General features: G+C 41.7%; 1 protein-coding gene across 3 annotated transcripts in view; it reads right to left on the bottom strand.

Annotated features, from left to right (window-relative positions):
• The window catches only part of LOC136884208 (gastrula zinc finger protein XlCGF57.1), a 148,362-nt gene that overhangs the window by 87,636 nt on the left and 43,801 nt on the right, over window positions 1-16,925 (bottom strand). For all 3 annotated transcript variants that reach the window (XM_067156261.2, XM_067156265.2, XM_067156262.2), the window contains one exon: window positions 10,058-10,140. In XM_067156261.2, the coding sequence (XP_067012362.2) occupies window positions 10,058-10,140 (83 nt within the window). The remainder of the gene's footprint in view (window positions 1-10,057; window positions 10,141-16,925) is intronic.

Below are 16,925 nucleotides of genomic sequence, written 5' to 3'. Positions count from 1 at the left end.
GAAGCCTACAGTGCTTTCATCAACACTCAGATTCTTTCCTGGAATGAAGTGTTCCCTGAATTTCGTGTCCAGGTACGACACTATATTTCTGACCTTCGAACCTCTAGATTGTGGGCCTGCCCTATCAGCATCAGGGGAAGAAATATGGAGATTCCAGAATATCTGTAGAAATCTGTCTCTAGAGAACACATCTTTGTAGAACACCTGCTTATCCAACCAGTCTTCACTAAAATAATCCTGCATTTCTGCCTTACTGTTCATCGCCATGTTGATAATTACACCAATAAATGCCTTCAGCTCTTCTAAAGTCACAGCTTTCCAAGAAAACCAGATAGATCACTTCTGAAGTGGAGTATTTTGCTGTATTTTCATTTCGGCAAATTTGTTCGTCTCATGGACAATAGAGGTTAGCAACTGATCACTAAAAAAAAGCTGCCAGTATTCTAGTTCTACTTTAGGTCTATTGCCACAAGTTATGAATCCACTGACTAAGCTGAAAGGAAATTTGGGTAATCCTGCATCACCAGTTCTCCACGATCTCCAAGGTATATTTGAAGTCAGCACTGTATGACTGGGACCAGGACGAGTCACAATACTACTGCCTCCTCTATGATTTCTTGCGACACTGATATCGATATCATCACTTGAATCACTAATGGATATATCACTTTCATCGCCAGATTCAAAATTTTCGTCACTTTCATGGTCACTATCAACAAAATCAGCCGAAATAGACGCAAGAATCTCAGCTTCCGTCAGACTGTGCGCTGCCATGTTGCTTCACACGACTGTTTTCCATTGTCAAGAAAACAGAGCAATTTTGCCGAGCAAAGAGAAACTAAAACACTCGTATTTTGTTTCTTTCGGTTTCCGGGAGGGACCAGCACTTACGAAATGAAGTACAAAAGTTCTGGCTTGCCAGGTAACCTAGCAATGAGCGGCGAAACATTGTGTCGACTCAGGGTCGACACATGAGCTGTAACGCTAAGTGACGGCTGTCGACCTGAGGTCGACACACGAGCGGAAAGGGTTAACTCTTAGAGTGCCGGGGAGCGTGATTGTGCTCCTCTGTATTCTAGCGAAAAGTGCCAGGGGTGCGATCGCACTCCGTGTTGCAGCTGTCCATGTAAGTCGTAACAGTTTGCACATATCTGACAGATGGCAGCTCCAGTAAGCATCACTCTGTAGTAGATACTACATAGTTTCTAAATCTACCACCAGAATCTCTGTGCGACATGTTGTGATGATGTTATGATTTTTTTCTATTTCAGCTGTTTGGCACGAACCTGTAGTCCATGTGTTCGTAACAATGGCAACTAGTTCTTGTATTATGTTTGAAATTGATGACGATTCGGTACAGTATATTGATTGAGTGATGATTCTGATTATATCGAGTTAGGCGATGATTCAGATTATACTGAGAGTAATAATAATGCCGGTAACGTTTCAAACAATGACGATAGTGGTCATGTTATCCGACTTACTTGTGTGACGGTGATGCATGAAATTTCTGACAAAGACGGTAATGATAGTGACGGGAATAATGATGGAATTGACGGAGACAGTAATGACGATGATCTTGATTAATAAATTTCATGATGTTCCGTATTGATATCTATAGTATGTCATAGAAAGAAAGAGATCCACCTTATCAATACTAAATTTAATAATGTTTTTTAAAACAGGACCTGTTTCGACTTATCACAAGTCATCCTCAGCTGTCATTTACATGCACATTAGAATACATGTTTTAACAGTTGTATCTTACAAATAAACATGTCATGTTTGATAGACATTAGGTAGTATGTCTAGAAGTGAAATTCTGCTTCTTACATCTAAGTTTAGAGGATCAAGAATATTAAAAGGATATCTATCTTTAACACATTAAAAGAATTATAACACATGATAAAATTTGTTGTTTACACCTGACCTTGGGCCCCAGCAGCACATTCATCTTCAATCTGTATATTTAACAAGACAATATAAGTTTATAGTGATTGGACTTTAGCAAATAGTGGCCAATAGTGCCCCATTTGAACTAGGCATGTACACGTGAAGAACAGTACTTCATATGAAGATTTACAAATTTGCAGGACTGCCTCTTACCTTTTAACTTGCATATTGAAATGTACCATTGTCTTATGTTGCATTTAATGTATTTTACACAGTATATATTTGAAGAGGTCATTCAATACAGGTTTTAATTACCTGGCATTTCATTTCTCAACACAATCTCAAATTCAGATTCACATTATTTAATTTGACAAAGTTTATATAAAGTATACTACCCCATTTGAAATTGACACATACGCATGAGGAAAGAACATTACTTCATATGAATTTCACAAAAAGTATATGATTGTCTTATACCTTTCAACTTTTATATATTGAAGTGTGCTAATGTCTTCTTTGCATGAAATGTATTTTAAATAGCATATAATTGCAGGAGTCATTCAACAGAGGTTACAATTACCTAGCTTACTATTATTTCAAACGCATTTCACTTTGTTATTGTAATTTCAACTTCGAATTCACATTACTCATTTTGACAAAGTCTAAGCCTAATAAAAAGTATACTGTATAAGCACATGCGGCTACATTTAAGCATATTTAGTCGACTAAAAACAACGCAATATGAAAGTCCTTTTAAAGAACTATTACTAGTAAAACTTGAACGTTAATGCTATATTCAAGGTCAGGTGTAAACAACAAATTTTATCATGTGTTAATTATAATTCTTTTAATGTGTTAAAGATAGATATCTTTTTAATATTCTTGATCCTCTAAACTTAGATGTAAGAAGCAGAATTTCACTTCTAGACATACAACCTAATGTCTATCAAACATGACATGTTTATTTGTAAGATACAACTGTTAAAACATGTATTCTAATGTGTATGTAAATGACAGCTGAGGATGACTTGTGATAAGTCGAAACCGGTCCTGTTTTAAAAAACATTATTAAATTTAGTATTGATAAGGTGGATCTCTTTCTTTCTATGACAATGACGATGATGGCCACATTCCCAATTTCCGTAAAATTCAGTCCGATCACGACGTGCAATTTTAGCCCTCTCCTGCATTCCTTGAGACGCCCGGCCCTAAACATGCACCTCCTCCTGATGCTAGACCAAGTCAGTATTTTAATTCATTTTTACAAGAACTATTATTGTTAAAACACTGATATTTTACAAACTAGTAAACAGTACATCAGTGTGCACAGGAATACCAAATTTAGGTGTGTACAATCAAAATACTAGGATGTGCTGAGATCCAAATTTGAATTTTAATTTTTTTTTTAAATTGCATGAACAAAATTTAATTTTTTTGCTCAGAAGTGTGAATTATTTTTGTGATGTTAATATAATGAGTGAAGAGAGGCATCACTTAGCCACAAGATAATGTAAACTACAATGAGGTATCTTAAAAAGTTAGGATAGGATATGCTTTTATCTTCGGCGCTGCATAATAGTCATTTTCTCTTTGGCATTCTTAGCAAACACGGCAGTAAGGGACCCGGCACTAAGAGGGTTAAATTTGGGAATAGAGAGTGTGACACCCTCTCGAGTTTCCTATCAACTTGTATTTGAGGTGACCATGTTCTTGTAATTGTTTTCCATCTGTAGCCCTGTAACTTCAATTTTCTCCATCTAGTCACCTCAGTAGCACGGGATGAGCCTCTGTAACAACGGACAGTGAGCCCTAGTAGGGTTTTAAAACTTTTAAGGTCGAGGAGTGCAAGTGTCTGCCTCTGCATCACTTTGATTTTTGGGCCAGTAACTCTGTTTTTTTTTCCTACTCACAAAGGCCCAGTAGAATGAGTATTTGATACTCCTGTAAAACTTAGTTGTTTCTGTTAACTGGTTAAACTGCTGAGAGTGTAAGACAGAGGTTGTGCCTCGAGAGGCCTGGAAAATGTAAATTTCAGTGAGCGAAGATGCTTGGGTTATAATGGTCTAAGGTTCGGAGCACAGTCTCCTATTCCTGTAGATATACTCTGTAAATGACCTGTCTCCTTAACTTTTGGGTATATGGAGCAATAGTGCTCAAATAACATTTGTAAAATTGGAGCTTCAAGCTCAGATGATTAATTGACCAATTTTGTTGATCTTCTGATTTCTCCTGCTTTGTATGTAAACTACTGTACCTGAAATCTTGTTTCGTCGCTGAGTGACTCGCTTTGTTAATATGTTGCATAAAAAAAGGGAGAAAAGAATATAACTTTAATTTTAACACATTGCGGACCAGTCCCGAAAAAACTCGTGTTTGCCTGGCCGAGCGTTGTGGACCTGTCCCGAGTTATCTCGTGTTAGCAGCAGACTGAAGTTCAGTGCTATGTTTTGAGATATACCCAAACTATTTGGTGATCAAGGGTAATAGAACTCTGTTACGTATGGTTCTACACAATCGATAGTCGCATTTCTTTTTGATTATTCTTCATATCATAGCTATTCTTTGCATTTCCTGACAACATGTTTACAAAGTTTAAAGAGCCATGCAGTATGCAAGATGGCGGCGCCCACCGATTGCACGTGTTTAGACAGGTATGAAATTATTTGTGAATTGTTTGCTGATACAGGCTCCGAATGTCCAAGTGATGCTGAATATTTAGAGTTCGATGACGAAATATCCTCTAATAGAAATGTTTCAAGTGATGATGAAGATATAGCCTTATCTTCAAGGTGTGTAAATCACGAGGTGCAAAACGAGTTTGATAATTTTGTTACAGGTGTAAATATTCAAAATATTGTAAATAATGTAGTGTTTCCTGACATCTGGGTTATGGATAACAGTGAACCTAACTTAGAAGATTTTGAAGGTGACCCAGGTATAAAGGTATGGCCTAATCAATCTGCAAACATAGGACAAATAGCAGGACTTATGTTTGGTGAGGTTTTCTTTCAGTATATAGCTGAGCTGACAAACTTATACTATGAGCAGAATTCACATTCTCATAACGTATCCCCTAAAACACTAAAGTGGACAAATGTCACTAGCAGGGAAGTTAAACAATATTTTACTTTGTGTATATTGATGGGGCAGGTGAAGAAATCCTGTCTGAAGGATTACTGGTCAAACGATCCCCTAATAGAAACCCCATATTTCCAAAAACTATGAGCCGAAATAGATTTCAACAAATACTTACCTATCTGCATTTCAATGATAGTAGTCAGACAACAGATGTGAACAATAGAATACAGAAAGTTCAGCCTCTGTTAGATTATTTTTTACCCAAGTTTCAGTCTGTTTACGAACCGAACAAGCAGCTGTCGTGAGATGAAGGGATGATCCCATGGCGTGGGCACTTGAAGTTCAGGACATATAAACCAGGGAAATTAGTAAAATAAGGTATTTTAGTTCGAATGGTGTGCGAGAGTGAAACAGGATACATCTGTAACTTCGAGATTTATACAGGGAAAGGAAAAAACTTGAACAGACAATATTATCTGTCATGAAGCTTTATCTTGGTATGTGGCATCACATTTATCCAGATAACTACTATAATAGTGTGACTATTGCCAAAAATCTTCTCCAGCATAAAACATGGATTGGTGGAACCATTAGAGAAAATCATCATTTCCCATGTGACCTGAAAGACAATTCTAGGCTTCTACAAAAGGGGGAAATGACTTTTTATGCGCAAAGGTGAAGTTTTGCTCGTAGTATGGAAGGATAAGCAAGTTGTTAGAATGATTACTACGATTCATGATGCATCTATGCGGTCATCATGCAAGCTAGATAGGAAGACAGGAAACATTATTTTCAAGCCCATTTTCATCCTTTTTTACAACTGATTTTTGAAGGGAGTAGATCAGGCAGACCAATACCTAGCATATTTTACACTTCTTCATAAGACAGTAAAATGGAATAAGAGGGTAATTCTATTTAGTGAATTGTGCTTTATTCAATGCTTTCAGGTTGTTCTCTTTCCTAAATCCTCCAAGAAAACTGAGGTACAAGCAGTTTCTGATGGGAGTTGCTAGGGAATGGTTGGCTGAAGAAGTAGCTCCCATGGATCCCCAAACTTCCTCGCCTTCTGGCTCTATGAAGATAGCCCCCAATCAGGACCCCCCCCCTCCAAGCAGACTATCCAGACAAATAAGGGATAATATCCTTGAGAAAATTCCAGCAACTAAGGCGAAGAAAAACCCAACTAGAGTTTGTTGTGTGTGTTCGAGCAAGGATAACCGCAGTGAAACAAGTCAAGTGAAACAATGTTCTGTGCCCCTCCACAAAGGTACCTGCTATTCAGATTACCACACCAGAAAAGAGTACTAGGACTATTCGGGAAGGCCTCCAGAAAAAATCACAGCAGTCCTTCAAAGGTTAGTGAAGTTCAGACAGTTTATTGGAATGCATGCACTCCAGTTTGGAGGTAGTTAGAAAGTGGCCGGGAACAGGGCTGTGCATGGGGTGAAGGGCACCCAGTCTGCAATGTGTTAAAACTTTTAATTAATCTTTGATTGCAGTAGATAGACCCATTCATGCCCGCACCTTCTTTCACCTGTGTCCACCACGGAATCTCCATAACAATAATAATAACCACATTAACATGCCTCATGGTACTTGATTACTATAAGTTAGGACCAAGGTCCAGTTCTTAGGACTGGAGTGGTGAGTTAAAAACTTGAATTTTCAGCCACAGTTCTCATGATCAGACGCTGACCACTTTGCCACTTGCTGGAAATCAGATGCAAAGGGGATCTGAGTTGGCTCCTCCATTCTCTCTGCCATTGGGACATGTACACTTCTGCCATCATGGCCATTGACCATTTTTCCCTTTACCTCAGTTGATTTGAGGGTGCTAATTTGGCTGTACCTTATTCACACCTGCCCTGCATATCAAACATTAGGATGCACTTTGTCGAGGTTGACGGCTCCCACCCCAGTGTTTTGTGCAAGGTTATGCCTAACTCTTATTCATGCAAGCTGACATGCTGACCTGGACATATTAAAAGAAGGCATCCAGACAGACTTACTAAATGTATAGTTTGAAAACAGACAATATGAAATGGATTGGCAAAATCAAAACTGATTTGAAGCAGGCAAGGAATTACCCCAGCAGATGTCCAAAACAGGGTAATCCTCACAATTCACAAATGGCAAGTTGACCAAGAGTGAAGACCAAAGAAGAAGACTGGAACAAAGAGGTCTGAAGACACAAAGAAAGCCCACAGTAAAAGAATGAAAAAAATATGTGCAAAAAGGATGGCAAATGCATGCCTCTAAGAACTTTATGTCGTCTTAATGGGCTTATTTGCATATATATAAACACACATTATACACTGACTGACAGAGCAAATGCAACACCAAGAAGGAGTGGACAGAACTTTATGAAAATTGCAGGGTAGACTGACGTCACTGAGGTATGCTCATGATGTGAAATGCGCCGCTGTGCTGCGCACGTAGCGAACGATAAATGGGACACGGCGTTGGCGAATGGCCCACTTCGGACCGTGATTTCTCAGCCGACAGTCATTGTAGAATGTGTTGTCGTGTACCACAGGACACGTGTATAGCTAAGAATGCCAGGCCGCCGTCAACGGAGGCATTTCCAGCAGACAGACGACTTTACGAGGGGTATGGTGATCGGGCTGAGAAGGGCAGGTTGGTCGCTTCGTCAAATCGCAGCCGATACCCATAGGGATGTGTCCATGGTGCAGCGCCTGTGGCGAAGATGGTTGGCGCAGGGACATGTGGCACGTGCGAGGGGTCCAGGCGCAGCCCGAGTGACGTCAGCACGCGAGGATCGGCGCATCCGCTGCCAAGCGGTGGCAGCCCCGCACGCCACGCCAACCGCCATTCTTCAGCATGTGTAAGACACCCTGGCTGTTCCAATATCGACCAGAACAATTTCCCGTCGATTGGTTGAAGGAGGCCTGCACTCCCGGCGTCCGCTCAGAAGACTACCATTGACTCCGCAGCATAGACGTGCACGCCTGGCATGGTGCCGGGCTAGAGCGACTTGGATGAGCGAATGGCGGAACGTCGTGTTCTCCGATGAGTCACGCTTCTGTTCTGTCAGTGATAGTCACCGCAGACGAGTGTGGCGTAGGCGTGGAGAAAGGTCAAATCCGGCAGTAACTGTGGAGCGCCCTACCGCTAGACAACGCGGCATCATGGTTTGGGGCGCTATTGCGTATGATTCCACGTCACCTCTAGTGCGTATTCAAGGCACGTTAAATGCCCACCGCTACTTGCAGCATGTGCTGCGGCCGGTGGCACTCCCGTACCTTCAGGGGCTGCCCAATGCTCTGTTTCAGCAGGATAATGCCTGCCCACACACTGCTCGCATCTCCCAACAGGCTCTACGAGGTGTACAGATGCTTCCGTGGCCAGCGTACTCTCCGGATCTCTCACCAATCGAACACGTGTGGGATCTCATTGGACGCCGTTTGCAAACTCTGCCCCAGCCTCGTACGGACGACCAACTGTGGCAAATGGTTGACAGAGAATGGAGAACCATCCCTCAGGACACCATCCGCACTCTTACTGACTCTGTACCTCGACGTGTTTCTGCGTGCATCGCCCCTCGCGGTGGTCCTACATCCTACTGAGTCGATGCCATGCGCATTGTGTAACCTGCATATCAGTTTGAAATAAACATCAATTATTCATCCGTGCCGTCTCTGTTTTTTCCCCAACTTTCATCCCTTTCGAACCACTCCTTCTTGGTGTTGCATTTGCTCTGTCAGTCAGTGTATATATATATATATAATAATCACATTAATCACTGTCATCTCGACTCTGCTTCCATGTGAATTTTAATTTAATGTGATAAGTGTTCATTTTGAAAGTTCACTTTACTCTCAGTCTATTAGATGTCAAAGTAAACTGGGTCACTCTTGGCTGTCGACAACACCATCATACCACATTGTACAACATGGTGTGTTGAATGGACTTTCGTCCACTCTTCAGAAATCCAAACTAACACTGCAGTGTTTGATACGTCGCCCCAGGGATCCACTGATTCACAGGGGAGCTAGCCCTTTCCACCCTGAGGCACACGATCGTGCGGGTTGGGTTTTTATTTTATTAAAAGAAAACTAGCCTGCTTTCCGGCGTCACACCTGGCTGCAATGATCGTGCGGGTTCCGCACTTCATATTGCAGTTGTTTTTATTTCAATAGTTGGGCACAAGAAGGCAGCATATGTGTTTAAACTTTTGTAAACAAAACATACATAGATACATACATATTGATTTCGTTGGGAATCTTTTTAGAACATCCTAGAATCATCATAGAAGGTATACATATCCGTAAACAATGCTATTTTTTGAATCTAGCAGTTATAATAAATTATCAATCTGTAACTAGCACGATGTTGTGGGTTAGGGTTTAATTTGAGGTTATGGTGTGTTCCTAACCTCAAAAGTGATCATTAGTATTCTGGGAAGATTTCTCTCATTAAGATACAAAATACATGTATTTATATGAATTTTAGGGATATCAGATGAAGAAATAGCGAGGTTAACCTATGCATCTGATTGTGAGGACTTACTCAGTGAAGATGGTGATGATGATGAGTGGGTACCTAAACCTAAATTTTACACGTAGGCAATGATTCTGATGATTCTCATCACGGTGGCAATATTGATGAAGAGGAAGAACACACAGGAAATAATGATTCTACTGATAATCATTCTCTAATAATTTACCTACATGTCAATCACCGATTCCCCAACTGACATTGAACGGAAGACTACTTTCCAAAGAATGTTCTGTTTATATAAGTCCTATATTGATGTTTTATAACCTATTTTACTTCATATATTTGATTCACTGTAAATAAAATCATCCACTTACAGAATTTCATATTCTCAACATGTGTCATTCAGCAAAGAAATGTGCTTAAATAAACCCTAACTAGCATGATCGTGCAGGTGGTTTTCCACGAGAACGGCGAAGAAAAAAATTTTTTACTATTTCTTCTGAAATCTGGGCTCAAAATTACGTACACGGAACTAAGAAAAAATTCAAATTTCAAAGAAAATATCTCAGGGTGGAAAGGGCTAGTGTGTAGGATTACGGGTGTACAATCTAATTAAGCTACTTACTTGTTTTCTTCTTTGAAAGTTGGCACCAATTGGTCGACTGTACTTTCTTCTATGACTACTTCACCCTTAACAGCTGCAGCAGGCTATAAAAAATGAATGTAATTTAGGAAAAATACTGAAGAGGAAACAAGATTAAAATACACAGTAACATAAGTAAGATACAGCAGACAAAATATTCATGCAACATTTAGATAGTTTCAATAGATGTATGAATCTTAATTTAGCCCAGCATGGAGATACCTGGGTTCGGGCACTGAAATTAGTCACCAAATTACATACATAACATAAAAATCATAGGTAAGCATATAAGAATTAAATACAGGAATACCTCAGAATGCTTTCTTAAATCTCTTTCTAAAGATGCCATCAGCCCACCAGACATGGCACAGTTCCACCTACATACAAACAGTCAAAGTTCAAATTTTGATGAAGCACCAATGAACTTACTGAGGAAATTCGCAGTTCGTTTATAGTAGACTGGTAAGCTGCATATTCAACAATTCAGGGAGAGTACAACAATGACAACTAAATTAATCATAGATAAACCAAGTTCTGGGGCACATGACTAGATATCAAGCAGTATAGAAGAGGGGTAGACTAATTACATGGGAGGCAATTTATCATGTGACACTTTCCATTACTTACAATTCCAAGGATAATTCTGATCATCCAGCGAGTTGGCCGTGTGGTTAGGGGCGCGCAGCTGGGAGCTTGCATCCAGGAGATAGTGGGTTCGAATCCCACTGTTGGCAGCCCTGAAGATGGTTTTCCACGATTTCCCATTTTCACACCAGGCAAATGCTCGGGCTGTACCTTAATTAAGGCCACGGCTACTTCCTTCCCATTCCTAGGCTGTTCCTGTCCCATCCTCACCATAAGACCTATCTGTGTCAGTGCGACGTAGAGCAAATTGCAGATCAGTGGTTCACTGACCATATCTAAGTTCAGTCATTAGACATAGTGTCAATGGAAATGTTATCTCAAGTTTCCCTGAATTTCCCTGACTTTGTCTGATAATTAAGAAAAATTTCCCTGACTCACAAAAAATGAGTGGCAAGTTAATTCGCCAAACAGCAGGAAACCATCCCCATGTATGTTCAGTCTTCAGCCCTAAGGCTGGTTGGATCCTCAACAGCTCTGCCATGAACTGTCATAGATGGCCTAGGCATCACTGAAGAGGCGTACTAGGGAAATGAGGAGTGAGGTAGTTTCCCGTTGCTTTCCTCACTGAGCCAGAAGTTGCTATTACATATCAGCCTGCCAAGCTCACTGAAATGCGTGCACAAACCGACCCTATGAGCAACATTTTCACACCATAAATAGCAGGGAATGGCATTAGTAGTATCACTCATACCTCAGTCACTTTCATATTGTCTAAGCCAAGGATAAGACAGAGACAGATCAATGAAAGTAACAAACTGCACTGTAAACACTACGTCCTGCCTTAATTCTCCCCCACCCCACCTCCTTGTTTTCAATTATATTAATGGCACTTTAGATATAAACAAATTGTACCTTTAATGTATCGTTTCAAAAGAACACTATTTTGCTATTGGCTTTATGTCGCACCGACCCAGACAGGTCTTATGGCAACGATGGGACAGGAAAGGGCCTTAATTAAGGTACAGCCCCAGCATTTGCCTGGTGTGAAAATGGGAAACCACGAAAAACATCTTCAGGGCTGCCGACAGTGAGGTTCGAACCTACTATCTCCCGAATACTGGGTACTGGTTCAAAAGTACAACTAATTAATAGAGTAATTCAAATACATAAATAAAATTATTTTACCACAACAATCTCATACTATTTCATGTGGATTTAAAGCACTCTGGACGTCACTCCTTTGTTACTAATGTAGGTGAATATAATGAATTCCAATCATTCTAGGTCTATATTCAAACACTTTTCAAATTTGAAGACCAGGATTAAACAAGAAAAGTTTACGCTTATCGAAAAGATTACCGTTTTCATTTTATGTTTTCTAGAATACTTTCTTCCTTTCAATTTCAGCATCCTGCTTTTCTCTTTGAATTTTCAGTCTTTTCTGTTTTGCTTCCTAATCTTTCAAATGTAATTCAATTTTCCTTTATCAAAATTTATTGTTTGTGACACAAGTGGTTCTTCTAAAAGATTTTTGACTCGTAAATATTTATTGACAGAAAAGCCTGTCTCAACAAATGCATTACCATGGGATAGCATGAAACATAGTTTCATTACAGGCCAGAGACATTCTAAGTCCTATCTTCTTCTAAAATATTGTAGCAAAAGATTCCTGCATTGTTCTGAGCTTCCTTAGTTAGCAGACAAAACTGTCATTTGGCCTTTTCATCACTTTTATCACATATTCCTGTATGGCTGTGCAAGAACGACATCAATCCTCGCTATTGGAAAACTGGATTTGAGCAATATCATTTTAGGGTCTACGGCAGTGATACACCATGGTAAATGTGATTTTAGAGGACTTTTCTGAGTTTTTCTAACATGGTGATCAAGAGATTTTTGAACTTGCTCCTTTGAGTAACCTTTTTATCTTTTTATAACATTTGACTTGTTTGAATAAGATCTTGTCAGCCAAACCAATATCCACTTTTTCTACTGAAAGCAGATTGACACTATCTTCTAAGTCTAAATATTGTAACGTGCTGGCGGGGTAAATAAATAAGTACAGAACCTCACAGCATCCTATTTCTAAGATTTATTAACTAAGCACTACAATTACAGATTTACACACACAGAGACGATAGCCGAGCGTACAACTTACACAAGCACACGGTTACACACTTACACGGTTCGTGCTCTCTCTCTTGGTTTCTCATGTCCCATCTACAATGACACACACACACACAGAGTCGTCGATTATTTACAGTACACTCTCTCAGCCACTCAGTCACACTCGTTAGCGCTGTCATGGTCCACAGTCTACACGTCAGTCTCACAGGTCGGGATAGTATCCGCTGTTCACTCAATCCGTCGAACCCTGTTCGCAGTCCGCACACGTCGGCACGCAGTGTTCCCTTCGCGCTGCTCCAGAACACTCCAGGTTCTCATCCAACAGCCAGCTACAAGGGACTTACACACACATGACGTCAGGGGAACAGGAACGAGTCCTCGGCTCCAACATGCAGATACTCGATCAGGCTGACATCTCAGCCCAGTGCTCTTCACTCACTCACTCACTCTCTAAGTAACTCTCACTGACTGACCGTCACTCCAAGTTACTCCTCTCCTTATATACCTATTCTGGGCCTTCCAGAACAGTCCGGATGCTAGATGTATCCAGGAACCTCGCGAGATAGAAGACTCCAGATTAACAGTCAAGTCATTTCTGTCGTCCCATGCGGCGCGACCACGGATAGAAGAGAGAAGGGCCGGCCCAGCACTTAAATGTTGCTTGCGATTGGCGTGGTCGAGCATAATGGGGGTGGGGTGATGGGTGATGAGCTCGGCCCGCTGCCAGTTAGCATGGCGGACGCTATAACCATTACATTGCCCCCTCCTTAAGGCTGCTCCACGATATGCTGCAATACGGTTTGTTCAGTTGGCCACCACATTTCCATGGGGGATCCGCTGGGTCCGGTCGACGGTGTCCTCGTCCCCGTTGATAACGATCAGCAAGTCCTCGTGTGGCAGCCAGAACTTCGGTGGTTTTCCTTTACTCCACACCCGCGTCCACTTTCAGGGCTTGAGCGCCTTCGTAGTCCTCTGGTGTGATGCCCGGGACGGGTTTGCTCGTCCCAGATTTAGCTCCGCTGAATTTCCTTTTCTTCCGGCGTGCGGAATTTGATGTTCGTACCAGCACGCAGCTTCATGCCGGAACAAGTGTCCTGGTCAGGTGGCATCTTCTTTCATTGGTCATCGGTTCATCTTCCATTGCTGCTTCATCTCCTAGTCGGGGTCCCTCCAGCCGTGCCGTTGCAATCGCTGGCTCCGTCTCGTGGGCCATCGTCAGAACCTCTTCATAGCTCTCTTTCTTGCCGATTGTCCTCCCTGGACGGATCTCACCGCCCCGTAGTTTATCACAGGCATCAGCCGCCTCGAGCTTGGTGTCACCTCGCGATAACTCTTCCACGATCATGTCGCCTAGTCGCTTGATCTCGGCGTCGTTTATCCGTGGCGTTATACGTGTGCGCTGAGTCCTCTCCTAAGAATGGACTCGGTAGGTGGCTCTCGGTGGACACCGCAGCTTACGTCGAGCACTCCCACCACCTCCTCGCAGGTCGAACTTGGCTGGGGGCTGCATTGTACTGTCATCTTCTGTACACATAGTCCAGACATTGGGTATTCGGCACTCTTTTTGGACATCGATCTGGTCTCCAACTGGATCCGGATGTTCTCTTGGAAGTAATCCCGTCATCCCGTAGGGTTTCCAACTTCACGATGGTGGAGCCGCCGTCGCTGCCAGCAGGATTCATTCGCGTCTCCACAGCCATCATTTCCACACGCCGGGCACTTACTTCCACTGCCGGGCCTCGAACTCCGGACTCCACAACCATGAGCATCTCTTCGGACCGCTTCTCATCCAGTTCGTTGTCGTCGCGCACTTCGGCATTGTCGACCTCGGTTTCGAGAGAGTGCACTTCGTTTTCTGACTTTAACTGCTCACTCTTCCGATCACTTAAATCTGTTTCCAGCTGGTCCGGGATAGAACTCCGTTCAGATCTCAGTGCAGTAACGAGTTCGCCATAGGTAGATAAGATTTTGTTTTCAAGCTCACTAAACTTGCTTAGAAAAATCTGAAGGTGTTCGGAATTCATTTCGCTAGTAGAAATTTCTGTCGGCTACAAAACACGCTACCAGGTACTCAATTCTGACACCAGTTTTTACGTAAAAGTTTATCCACTAGTTTATCACACTGCCCATCCCACTTCTGACGCCAGCTGTAACATGTTGGCGGGGTAACTAAGTAAATAAATGAGTACAGAACCTGATAAGGTCCTATTTCTAAGATTTATTAACAAAGCACTACAATTACAGATTTACACACACACAGACGATAGCCGAGCTTACAACTTACACAAGCACACTTACACTCACTCAGACGGTTCGCACTCTCTCTCTTAGTTTCTCGTGTCCCATCTATGACACACACACACACACACACACACACACACACACACACACACACACACACACACACACACACACACACACACAGAGTTGTTGATTATTTACAGTACACTCTCTCAGCCACTCAGTCACACTCGTTAGCGCTGTCACGGTCCACAGTCTACACGTCAGTCTCGCAGGTCGGGATAGTATCCGCTGTTCACTCGGTCTGTCGAACCCCGTTTGCAGTCCGCACACGTTGGCACCCAGTGTTCCCTTCGCGCCGCTGCTCCAGAACACTCCAGGTTCTCATCCAACAGCCAGCTACAAGGGACTTACACACACATGACGTCAGGGGAACAGGAACAAGCCCTCGGCTCCAACGCGCAGATACTCGATCAGGCTGACATCTCAGCCCAGTGCTCTTCACTCACTCACTCTCTAACTAACTCTCGCTGACTGACCGTCACTCCAAGTTACTCCTCTCCTTATATACCTGCTCTGGGCCTTTCAGAACAGTCCGGATGCTAGATGTACCCAGGAACCTCGCGAGATAGAAGACTCCAGATTAATAGTCGAGTAATTTCTGTCGTCCCATGAGGTGCGACGACGGATAGAAGAGAGAAGGGCCAGCTCCAGCACTTAAATGTTGCTCGCGATTGGCGTAAGGCTGGTGGGGCGATGGGTGACGAGCACGGCCCGCTGCCAGTTAGCATGGCAGACGCTATAACCATTACAATATTTTAACTTTTAAGGAGTACTTGCTTCAAGTATCTTTTCAGACTTAAATTTGATAACTTTAACTTGTTTGAGTAAGATCTTGGCAGCATAACCAATATCCACATTTTCTACTGAAAGCAGATTGGCACTATCTTGTTAAGTCCTGATATTTTAACTTTTAAGGAATACTTGCTTCATGCATCTTTTCAGATTTAACAAATCTCATCATTATGTTTTTCATACATTCTTCAAGCAACATAAAAAGGTAAGGCACCATAGGTTTCTGACTTCAAAATCTTCTGAGGAAAACTTCAACATCGGACAAAATACTTTTGAAAACACTTAATTTTGCCTTAAGTGGTGGATCCTTCACAGCTTCTTTAAGGTACTGAGAATTTTTTTTTCAGAGTACTCCTTCAGAAATTTGTCAATGTGATCATATATTTGAAGGACCTGATCAACACAGCATCCATTTTCCAACCATCTTCTTGCAATGAAATTTTAAAGAAATGCAGAGTTTGTTGTCTGTATATTTAGCATGTCAAACAAGGAAATGTCCCAGTCAATTGTGGAAATCGCAGTTTTCAATGGCTCCATTCACTGTATGCAAACTGCATATGCCTATATCAAGAAGAAATTTGTCCCCAGAGTTTAGCACTTGCAAATCATTTTCAAGTTTAAAAAAGTAAAACTGAGGTTAACATTTGGCCCATCCATTGAGACTTGCAAAATATTTCGTACAGGTACGGAGAGTCAAAAACCCATCTAATAAGTGATCTGCAGTTGCCCTGCATAAAAATACACTATTCTAATACCTTGCTGAAATTTTTAGAAGATTTACATCCCAAAACCTTACACACAAGTCCACTTCTTCTCCTTGTACAAATTTGTTTAATGATTCATCAAACAAGCAACTGCTTTAACTCATTTTTCAAACATTCTATAAAATCTGGGGCTAATATTTTATTTATAGCATAGGAAGCTTTAGTCTTGCCCATAGTAGAGTTTTGACCAATTTTACTATCTGGGAACTTTGTTTTGAATGCTGTGGGGGTCTCATCACAAGACACAACTTTCCAGTGACAACCTGGAGAGCCCACAT

The sequence above is a fragment of the Anabrus simplex genome, chromosome 12, assembly GCF_040414725.1.
Source record: "Anabrus simplex isolate iqAnaSimp1 chromosome 12, ASM4041472v1, whole genome shotgun sequence".
Lineage (NCBI taxonomy): Eukaryota > Metazoa > Arthropoda > Insecta > Orthoptera > Tettigoniidae > Anabrus > Anabrus simplex.
Note: the sequence above shows the minus strand (reverse complement) of the source record. Positions and strands in the feature narration are given on the sequence as shown.